Source organism: Manacus vitellinus, unplaced genomic scaffold (assembly GCF_001715985.3).
Source record: "Manacus vitellinus isolate BGI_N305 unplaced genomic scaffold, ASM171598v3 ctg7180002429728_pilon, whole genome shotgun sequence".
Classification (NCBI taxonomy): Eukaryota; Metazoa; Chordata; class Aves; order Passeriformes; family Pipridae; genus Manacus; species Manacus vitellinus.
The window spans coordinates 1-11,863 of NW_021938141.1; the positions used below are offsets into that span (position 1 = coordinate 1).

Sequence of the window (11,863 nt, forward strand, 5' to 3'; positions counted from 1 at the left end):
CAAAATCCCATTTTTCCTTTTTTCCCCCCGTTTCGCAGCCGGCCCGGTGATCATGTCCCTGGAGGAGAAGATGGAGGCCGACGCCCGCTCCATCTACGTGGGCAATGTGAGTCCAAACCCGCCCCAAATCCCCCCAAAATCACCCCAAAATCACCCCAAAAATACACCAAAAATACCTCCCAAAAAATACACAAAAACACACCCCCAAAAATTACACCTAAAATTACCTCCGCATAAAATACCACCAAAATCACACGCACCAGAAATTACCCCAAAAATACAAAAAAGACCCCCCCAAAAATACCCTAAAATACCCTAAAAAGCACCCCAAAAATACCCCCAAAACACCCCAAAATCAGCCCAAAAAACACCCCAAAAATCACCCCAAAAATACCCCAAAAAACACCCCCAAAACACCCCAAAAACACCCCAAAATCAGCCCAAAAATACCCCAAAACCCACCCCAAAATTACCTCAAAAATACCCCAAAAACACCCCAAATCATCCCAAAATCACCCCAAAACCACCCCAAAAAACACCTGAGAGACACCCCAAAAAATACCCCAAAAACCACCCCAAAATCACCGCAAAAATACCCCCAAAACCACCCCAAAATCAGCCCAAAATCATCTGAGAAACAAGCCCAAAAATACCTTCAAAACCACCTCAAAATCACCCCAAAAGTACCCCAAAAACCACCCCAAAATCACCCCAAAATTACCCCAAAAACACCCTAAAAATACCCTAAAAAACACCCCACAACCTACTCCACAAACACCCCCAAAATATTCCAAAATCAACCCAAAACCACCCCAAAATTACCCCAAAAAATACCCCAAAAAACACCCCACAAACACCCCAAAAATACCCCAAAATCACCCCAAAAAATCTCAATTCTGACAGCCCCAAAATCACCCCCAAATGGCCTCAAATCGCCCCAAAATCACCTCAAAAACACCCCAAAAAACACCCCAAAAATACCCCAAAATCACCCCAAAAACACCTCAAAAATACCCCAAAAAACACCCCAAAATCAGCCCAAAAACACCCCAAAAATACCCCAAAAAACAGCCCAAAAATACCCCAAAAACACCCCCAAAACACCCCAAAAATACCCTAAAACCACCCCAAAATCAGCCCAAAAAACACCCCAAAAACACCTCAAAAATACCCCAAAAAACACCCCAAAATCAGCCCAAAAAACGCCCCAAAATCAACCCAGAAAATACCCCTAAAACACCCCAAAAATACTCCAAAACCACCCCAAAAATACCTCAAAATACACCCCCAAAACACCCCAAAAATACCCCAAAAACACCCTAAAAATACCCTAAAAAACACCCCAAAATCACCCCAAAAAACACCCCAAAATCACCCAAAAAATACCCCGAAAAACACCCCAAAATCACCGGAAAAATACACCAAAAATACCCCCAAAACCACCCCAAAATCAACCCAAAATCATCTGAGAAACAAACCCAAAAATACCCCAAAAACACCCCAAAATCACCCCAAAACCACTCCAAAAATACCCCAAAAAACACCCTAAAAATACCCAAAAAACACCCTAAAAATACCCAAAAAACACCCCAAAAATACCCCCAAAACACTCCAAAAAAACCCCCAAAACACCCCAAAAATACCCCAAAACCACCCCAAAATCAACCCAAAACCCACCCCAAAATCACCACAAAAATATTCCAAAATCACCCCAAAAATACCCCCAAAATCACCCCAAAAATACCCCCAAAATCACCCCAAAAATACCCCAAAATCACCCCAAAAATACCCCAAAATCACCCCAAAAATACCCCAAAAAACACCCCCAAAATACCCCAAAAAACACTCCAGAAACATCCCAAAAATATCCCAAAATCACCCCAAAAATACCCCAAAATCACCCCAAAAAATTCCCCAAAACCACCCCAAAAATCCCCTCAAACACCCCGAAATTTTGGGTGAATTTTAAGTGGATTTGGGGAAAGTTTGGGGTCAATTTTGGGTCAATTTGGGGTAAATTTGGGGTAAATTTCAGGCAATTTTGGGTAAATTTTGGGGCAAATTTTAAGGGAACTTGGGGCAGTTTTGGGGTAAATTTGGGGTTCATTTCAGGCAATTTTGGGTAAATTTTGGGGTGAATTTAAAGGAAATTTTGGGGTAAATTTTAGGTGGATTTTGGGTAAATTTGGGGCAAATTTTAAGGGAATTTTGAGGTAAATTTGAGGTCGATTCGGGTCAATTTTAGGGTAAATTTGGAGTAAATTTCAGGCAATTTTGGGCAAAATTGGGGACAAATTTTAAGGGAATTTGGGGCAATTTTCGGGTAAATTTGGGGTTAATTTCAAGTGGATTTGGGGTAAGTTTGGGGTCAATTTTGGGTAAATTTGGAGCAAATTTCAAGCAATTTTGGGTAAACTTGGGGTCAAATTTTAAGGGAATTTTGGGACAATTTTGGGGGTAAATTTGGGGACAAATTTTAAGGGAATTTTGGAGGTAAATTTTGGGTTAATTTCAAGTGGATTTGGGGGTAAATTTTGGGTCAATTTTGGGTAAATTTGGAGTAAATTTCAAGTGATTTTGGGTAAATTTTGAGGACAAATTTTAAGGGAATTTTGGGGGTAAATTTTGGGTTAATTTCAAGTGGATTTGGGGGTAAATTTTGGGTCAATTTTGGGTAAATTTGGAGTAAATTTCAAGTGATTTTGGGTAAACTTGGGGACAAATTTTAAGGGAATTTTGGAGGTAAATTTTGGGTTAATTTCAAGTGGATTTGGGGGTAAATTTTGGGTCAATTTTGGGTAAATTTGGAGTAAATTTCAAGTGATTTTGGGTAAAATTGAGGCCAAATTTTAAGGGAATTTGGGACAATTTTGGGGGTAAATTTGGGGTTAATTTCAAGTGGATTTGGGGGTAAATTTTGGGTTCAATTTTGGGTAAATTTGGGGACAAATTTAAGGGAATTTGGGGAAATTTGGGGGTTTTGGCAATTTTGGGTCAAATTTTAAGGGAATTTGGGGCAATTTTGGGGTAAATTTGGGGTTAATTTCAAGTGGATTTGGGGGTAAATTTTGGGTCAAATTTTAAGGGAATTTGGGGCAATTTTGGGGTAAATTTGGGGTTAATTTCAAGTGGATTTGGGGGTAAATTTTGGGTCAATTTTGGGTAAATTTGGGGACAAATTTAAGGGAATTTGGGGCAATTTTGGGGGTAAATTTCAGGCAATTTTGGGGGCAAATTTTATGGGAATTTGGGGCAATTTTGGGGTAAATTTGGGGTTAATTTCAAGCGATTTTGGGTAAATTTGGAGTAAATTTCAAGCGATTTTGGGTAAATTCGGGGGCAAATTCGGGGCAATTTTGGGCCAAATTTTCAGGGAATTTCAGGCCAATTTCAGGCGATTTTGGGCCAGTTTTCCCTGGAATTTGGGGCTTGTTTTGCAGGTGGATTACGGGGCGACGGCCGAGGAGCTGGAGGCTCATTTCCACGGCTGCGGCTCCGTCAACCGCGTCACCATCCTCTGCGACAAGTACAGCGGCCACCCCAAGGGGTAAGGGGGGGGACACGCCCCCTTTGGGCAGGCCACGCCCACTTTGGGGCAGGCCACGCCCCCTTTTTTGGGTTGCACCCCCTTTTTTTGGGAGATTTCACCCATTTTTTGGGGGGTTACACCCCTTTTTTGAGGAGTTTTCCCCAGTTTTGGGGGGTTACACCCGATTTCGGGGGGGTCCTGTCCCTTTAAGAGGGGCCACGCCCACTCTTTTGGAAACCACGCCCACTTTTTGGGAGGAGCCTCATGCTTTTGCGTGAAGCCACGCCCACTTTTAAGGGAAGCCACACCCACTTTGAGGAGACTCCTCAGAGTTTTTAGGAAGCCACGCCCACTTTGAGGGGGCTCCTCCCAGTTTTTAGGAAGCCACACCCACTTCTAAGGAAGCCACACCCACTTTGAGGAGACTCCTCCCAGTTTTAAGAAGCCACACCCACTTATTAAAGGAAACCACGCCCACCTTGAGGAGACTCCTCCCAGTTTTTAGGAAGCCACGCCTACTTTTAAAAGGAAGCCACACCCATTTTGAGGAGGCTCCTCCCCGGTTTTAGGAAGCCACACCCACTTTGAGGAGTAGTCTCCCAGTTTTTAGGAAGCCACGCCCACTTTTAAAGGAAGACACACCCACTTTGAGGAGGCTCCTCCCCGGTTTTAGGAAGCCACACCCACTTTCGAGGAGGAGCCTTACTGTTTTTAGGAAGCCACGCCCACTTTGAGGAGACTCTTCCCTGGTTTTAGGAAGCCACGCCCACTTTTAAAGGAAGGCACACCCACTTATGAGGAGGCTCCTCCCAGTTTTTAGGAAGCCACGCCCACTTTTAAAGGAAGGCACGCCCACTTTGAGGAGGCCCCTCCCACTTTTTAAGGAAGGCCCCCCCCACACTTCTGGGAGGTCACCCCCCCTTTTTGAGAGGCTCCACCCACTTTTAAGGAGGCCACACCCACTTTTAGGGAGGCCCCTCCTATTTTTAAGGAAGCCACGCCTACTTTTGCCCGATTTTCCCCCAAATTTCCACCCATTTTTTCTCAAATTTTGTCCCAATTTTCCCCGAATTTCGCACCCATTTTTTCTCCAAATTTCCACCCATTTTTTCCAAAATTTTTCCTGATTTTCCCCCAAATTTCCACCCATTTTCCCCCAAATTTTGTTCATTTTTTCTCCAAATTTCCACCCATTTTTTCCAAAATTTTTCCTGATTTTCCCCCAAATTTCCACCCATTTTCCCCCAAATTTTGTTCATTTTTTCTCCAAATTTCCACCCATTTTTTCCAAAATTTTTCCTGATTTTCCCCCAAATTTCCACCCATTTTCCCCCAAATTTTGTTCATTTTTTCTCCAAATTTCCACCCATTTTTTCCAAAATTTTTCCTGATTTTCCCCCAAATTTCCACCCATTTTTCCCCCAAATTTTGTTCATTTTCCCTCCAAATTTCCACCCATTTTCCCCCAAATTTTGTTCACTTTCCCTTCAAATTTTCACCCATTTTCCCCCAAATTTTGTTTACTTTCCCTTCAAATTTTCACCCATTTTTTCCCAAATTTTGCCCAATTCTCCCCCAAATTTTGCCCATTTTTTTTCAAATTTCCCCCCAAATTTCCACCCATTTTCCCCCAAATTTTGCCCAATTTTCCCCCAAATTTTGTCCATTTTTTCCCAAATTTTACCCATTTCTCCCCCAAATTTTGCCCAATTTTCCCCCAAATTTTGCCCATTTTTTCCCAAATTTTGCCCGATTTTCCCCCAAATTTTGCCCATTTCTCCCTCAAATTTTTCCTGATTTCCCCCCAAATTTCCACCCATTTTCCCCAAAATTTTGTTCATTTTTTCTCCAAATTTCCACCCATTTTTTCCAAATTTTTTCCTGATTTTCCCCCAAATTTCCACTCATTTTTTCCCAAATTTTGCCCATTTTTTTTCAAATTTTCCCCCAAATTTCCACCCACTTTCCCCCAAATTTTGTTCATTTTTCCTCCAAATTTCCCCCCATTTTTTCCCAAATTTTACCCAATTTTCCCCCAAATTTCCACCTGTTTTTCCCCCAAATTTTACCCATTTTTTCCCAGATTTTGCCCAATTTTCCCCCAAATTTTGTTCATTTTTCTCCAAATTTTGCCCAATTCTCCCCCAAATTTTGTCCATTTTTTCCCAAATTTTGCCCGATTTTCCCCCAAATTTCCACCCGTTTTTCCCCCAAATTTTACCCATTTTTCCTCAAAATTTTGCCCAATTCTCCCCCAAATTTTGTCCATTTTTTTCAAATTTTCCCCCAAATTTCCACCCATTTTTTCCCAAATTTTCCTGATTTCTCCCTCAAATTTTTCCTGATTTCCCCCCAAATTTCCACCCATTTTTTCCCAAATTTTGCCCATTTTTCCTCCAAATTTCCACCCATTTTTTCCCAAATTTTGTCCATTTTTCCCAAATTTTGCCCAATTTTCCCCTAAATTTTACCCAAATTTTGCCCATTTTTCCCCTCAAATTTTGTCCCTTTTTTCCAAATTTTGTTCATTTTTCCTCCAAATTTCCCCCCATTTTTTCCCAAATTTTGCCCAATTTCCCCCCAAATTTCCCCTCGTTTTTCCTCCCATTTTTTAACCTCAAATCCCCATTTTTTTCCCCAAAACCCCCATTTTTTCACTCCAATCCCCATTTTTTCACCTCCCAATCCCATTTTTCACACTTCCCAACCCCCCTCTCGCTCCTTTTTGCCTGATTTTGCCCTTTTTTACCCCAAACCAGCTTCGCCTACATCGAGTTCTCGGACAAGGAGTCGGTGAGGACGTCGATGGCCCTCGACGAGTCGCTCTTCAGGGGGAGGCAAATCAAGGTAAAAAACCCCAAAAAACGACCCCAAAACCACCCCAAATCCCTCAGAATTTCCCCAGAATTTTCCCTGGAATTTTCCCAATTTTTTTCAGATTTTTCCCAAATTTTTCTGATTTTTTTCAGATTTTTTCCTGAATTTTTCTGATTTTTTCCCGATTTTTTCTGATTTTTTTTCAGATTTTTTTCCAAATTTTTCTGGTTTTTTTTCAGATTTTTTCCCGAATTTTTCTGATTTTTTTTTCACATTTTTCCCGAATTTCTCTGATTTTTTTTCACATTTTTCCCCAAATTTTTCTGATTTTTTTTCAGATTTTTCCCAAATTTTTTCAGATTTTTCCCGAATTTTTCTGATTTTTTTTCAGATTTTTTCCCAAATTTTTCTGGGTTTTTTTCTGATTTTTTTCCAAATTTTTCTGATTTTTTTTCACATTTTTCCCTGAATTTTTCTGATTTTTTTCAGATTTTTCCCGAATTTTTCTGATTTTTTTTCAGATTTTTTTCTGAATTTGTCTCATTTTTTTCCAGATTTTTTCCCGAATTTTTCTGATTTTTTTTCAGATTTTTTCCCAAATTTTTCTGATTTTTTTCAGATTTTTCCCGATTTTTCCCTGATTTTTTCCTGATTTTTTTGTGAATTTTCCCTCAATTTCACCCCAAATTTTCCCCAAATTTCCCAAAAAAGGGACTTAAAGTTCTCCAACTTTCTCCCCTTTTTTCCTAATTTTTCTGATTTTTTTTCAGATTTTTTCCCATTTTTTCCTGATTTTTTCCCATTTTTTTCTGATTTTTTTTCAGATTTTTTCCTGAATTTTTCTAATTTTTTTTCCAGATTTTTTCCCCGATTTTTTCATGATTTTTCGGTGAATTCTCCCTGAATTTCACCCCAAATTTTCCCCAAATTTCCCAAAAACGGGACTCTCCAATTTTCTTCCTTTTTTCCTGGTTTTCACCCAAATCTCCCTAATTTTCCCTCAGAATTCCCTGAATTCCCCCCAATTCCCCTCAAATTCCACCATTTTTTAACCAATTTTCCCCTGATTTTTGCCCAATTTTCACCAATTTTCACCCAAATCCCCCCAAATTTTTCCAAATCTCCCCTTTTTCCCCTCAAATCCCATCAACTTTCCCTCAGAATTCCCAAATTTTCCCTCAAATTCCCTCCCAATCCCTCCAAAATCCCCTCTAATTCCACCATTTTGTGACCGATTTTCACCCAATTTTCTCCCAAATTTCACCATTTTTCACCCAAATTTTTCCATTTTCCCTCAGAATTCCCTGATTTCCACCCAAATTTCCCCATTTTTCACCCAAATTCCCTCCTTTTTCCCTCAGAATTCCCTGAATTCCCCCCAATTCCCCTCAAATTCCGCCATTTTGTAACCGATTTTCGCCCGATTTTCTCCCAAATTTCACCGATTTTCACCCAAATTTTTCCATTTTCCCTCAGAATTCCTTGATTTCCACCCAAATTTTCCCATTTTCCACCCAAATCTCCCTAATTTTCCCTCAGAATTCCCAAATTTCCCCTCAAATTCCTTCCCAATCCCTCCAATTCTGCCATTTTGTAACCGATTTTCGCCCAAATTTCACCATTTTTCACCCAAATTTCACCATTTTCCTCTAAAATTTCCTCATTTTCACCTAAATCTCCTCATTTTTCCCTCAAATCCCATCAACTTTCCCTCAGAATTCCCAAATTTTCCCTCAAATTCCCTCCAAATCCCTCCGAAATCCCCTCAAGTTCCGTCATTTTGTAACCGATTTTCACCTGATTTTCTCCCAAATTTCACCGATTTTCACCCAAATTTTTCCATTTTCCCTCAGAATTCCCTGATTTTCACCCAAATTTCCCCATTTTTCACCCAAATTCCCTCCTTTTTCCCTCAGAATTCCCAAATTTCCCCCCCAATTCTCCTCTAATTCCACCATTTTGTGACCGATTTTCACCCTATTTTCACCCAAATTTCACCGATTTTCACCCAAATTTTTCCATTTTCCCTCAAAATTCCCTGATTTCCACCCAAATTTCCCCATTTTTCACCCATATTTCCCTAATTTTCCCTCAGAATTCCCAAATTTTCTCTCAAATTCCCTCCCAATCCCTCTGAAATCCCCTCAAGTTCCGCCATTTTGTAACTGATTTTCACCCAATTTTCGCCCAAATTTCGCCAATTTTCACACAAATTTTACATTTTCCCTCAGAATTCCCAAATTTGCATCCAAATTTCCCCATTTTTCACCCAAATTCCCTCCTTTTTCCCTCAGAATTCCCGAATTTTCCCCCCAATTCCCCTCCAATTCCGCCATTTTGTAACCGATTTTCACCCTATTTTCACCCAAATTTCACCAATTTTCACTCAAATTTCACTGATTTTCACCCAAATTTTTCCATTTTCCCTCAGAATTCCCAAATTTGCATCCAAATTTCCTCAATTTCCACTCTAATTCCCTCCTTTTTCCCTCAGAATTCCCTGAATTCCCCCAATTCCCCTCAAACTCCGCCATTTTGTAACCGATTTTCACCCATTTTTCACCCAAATTTCACCAATTTTCACCCAAATTTTTCCATTTTCCCTCAGAATTCCTTGATTTCCACCCAAATTTTCCCATTTTCCACCCAAATCTCCCTAATTTTCCCTCAGAATTCCCGAATTTTCCCCCCAATTCCCCCCAAATTCCGCCATTTTGTGACCGATTTTCGCCCAATTTTCTCCCAAATTTCACCGATTTTCACCCAAACTTTCCATTTTCCCTCATAATTCCCAAATTTGCATCCAAATTTCTTCAATTTCCACTCTAATTCCCTCCTTTTTCCCTCAGAATTCCCAAATTTCCCCCAATTCCCCTCAAACTCCACCATTTTGTAACCGATTTTCACCATTTTTCACCCAAATTTTTCCATTTTCCCTCAGAATTCCTTGATTTCCACCCAAATTTTCCCATTTTCCACCCAAATCTCCCTAATTTTCCCTCAGAATTCCCAAATTTCCCCTCAAATTCCCTCCAAATCCCTCCGAGATCCCCTCAAATTCCGCCATTTTGTAACCGATTTTCACCCAAATTTCACCATTTTTCACCCAAACTTCACCATTTTCCTCTAAAATTTCCTCATTTTCACCTAAATCTCCCCTTTTTCCCCTCAAATCCCATCAACTTTCCCTCAGAATTCCCAAATTTTCCCTCAAATTCCCTCCCAATCCCTCCGAAATCCCCTCAAGTTCCGTCATTTTGTAACCGATTTTCACCCCAATTTCTCCCAAATTTCACCGATTTTCACCCAAATTTTTCCATTTTCCCTCAGAATTCCCAAATTTGCATCCAAATTTCTTCAATTTCCACTCTTATTCCCTCCTTTTTCCCTCAGAATTCCCTGAATTCCCCCCAATTCCCCTCAAATTCCACCATTTTGTAACCGATTTTCACCCATTTTTCATCCAAATTTCACCCAAATTTCCTCCATTTTCCCTCAGAATTCCCTGATTTTCACTCAAATTTCCCCATTTTTCACCCAAATTCCCTCCTTTTTCCCTCAGAATTCCCAAATTTCCCCTCAAATTCCCCCCAAATCTCTCCAAAATCCCCTCAAATTCCGCCATTTTGTAACCGATTTTCGCCCAAATTTCACCATTTTTCACCCAAATTTGCCCATTTTCCCCCAAAATTTCCTCGTTTTCGCCCAAATCTCCTCATTTCTCCCTCAAATCCCATCAACTTTCCCTCAGAATTCCCAAATTTCCCCTCAAATTCCCTCCAAATCCCTCCAAAACCCCCTCAAACTCCGCCATTTTGTGACCGATTTTCGCCGAATTTTCACCGTTTTTCACCCAAATTTCGCCCAAATTCCACCCAAATTTTCCCCAAACCTCCCTGAATTCCCAAATTTCGTGTTTTCCCCCTTTTCCAGGTGATCCCGAAGCGCACGAACCGCCCCGGGATCAGCAGCACCGACCGGGGGTTCCCGCGCGGCCGCTTCCGGGGCCGGGGGGGAGGGTTCGGCTCCGCCCGCTCCCGATTCTACAGCGGCTTCCAACGGCCCCGAGGGAGGGGATACAGGTCAGTTTGGGGCAAAATCACACGGTTTTGGGACATTTTGGGGCCTGGGGAGTTTTAGGAATTTTCGGGGAATTTTTCGGGATTTTTTGGGAATTTTTGAGGTGATTTTTCGGAGGGTTTTGAGTGATTTTTTGGTCAAATTTCAGGGGGATTTTGGGGTGATTTCGGGGGATTTTGAGGCAGTTTTGGGTGAATTTGGGGTTTGGGAATTTTTAGGAATTTTTGGGGATTTTTCGGGATTTTTTCAGCATTTTTGGGGATTTTTTTGGAATTTTTTTGGTGATTTTTCGGAGGGTTTTGGGTGATTTTTCGGTCAAATTTTGGGTAGGTTTTGGGGGACTTTGGGGTCATTTGGAGGGATTTCAGGTCAGATTTGGGTGAATTTCGGGGTTTGGGAATTTTTCAGAATTTTTGGGAATTTTTTGGGAATTTTTGGGGTGATTTTTCGGAGGGATTTGGGTGATTTTGTGATCAAATTTCGGGTGATTTTTGGGGTCATTTCAGGGGATTTCAGGTCAGTTTTGGGTGGATTTGAGTAAATTTGGGGTCTGGGGAATTTTTGGGATTTTTTTTGGAATTTTTGGGGATTTTTTGGGAATTTTTGGGGTGATTTTTCGGAGGGTTTTGGGTGATTTTGTGGTCAAATTTTGAGTGGGTTTTGGGGGACTTTGGGGTCATTTGGAGGGATTTTGAGTCAGTTTCGGGTGGATTTGGGTGAATTTGGGGATTGGGAATTTTTGGGGAATTTTTTGGAATTTTTTCAGAATTTTTAGGGAATTTTTCAGAATTTTTGGGGTGATTTTTGAGAGGGTTTTGGGTGATTTTGTGGTCAAGTTTCAGGGGGATTTTGGGGTGATTTTGGGGGATTTTGGGTCAGATTTGGGTGAATTTGGGGGTTGGGAATTTTTAGGAATTTTTTGGGATTTTTCAGATTTTTTGGGAATTTTTGGGGTGATTTTTCGGAGGGTTTTGGGTGATTTTTTGGTCAAATTTCTGGTGATTTTTGGGGAAATTTCAGGGATTTTGGGTCAGATTTGGGTGAATTTGGGGGTTTGGGAATTTTTGGGAATTTTTTGGGATTTTTTCGGAATTTTTGGGAATTTTTTTGGTGATTTTTCGGAGGGTTTTGGGTGATTTTTGTGGTCGGATTTTGGCATGATTTCGGGGGATTTGGGGTCAGATTTAGGTGGATTTGGGTCAATTTGGGGTCTGGGGAATTTTTGGGGATTTTTCAGGAATTTTTAAGGAATTTTTGGGGAATTTTTTCAGAATTTTTGGGAATTTTTGGGGTGATTTTTTGGAGGGTTTTGTGTGATTTTGTGGTCAAAGTTTGGGTGATTTTGGGGGGATTTTGGGGTCATTTTGGGGCATTTTGGGTCAGATTTTAGTGGATTTGGGGGTTTGGGAATTTTTGGGAATTTTTCAGGATTTTTTT

At 40.7% G+C, this 11,863-nt stretch overlaps 1 protein-coding gene across 1 annotated transcript; it reads left to right on the plus strand.

Moving 5' to 3' along the window:
* Positions 1-28: 28 nt before the first annotated feature.
* Positions 29-10,486, plus strand: LOC108642160 (polyadenylate-binding protein 2-like; the record flags this gene model as incomplete). Its single annotated transcript, XM_029965775.1, has 4 exons — positions 29-106; positions 3,441-3,547; positions 6,289-6,376; positions 10,280-10,486. Coding segments are annotated over 4 exons (480 nt in total), but the record flags the coding sequence as incomplete, so codon positions are not given.
* Between the last annotated feature and the right edge of the window lie 1,377 nt (positions 10,487-11,863).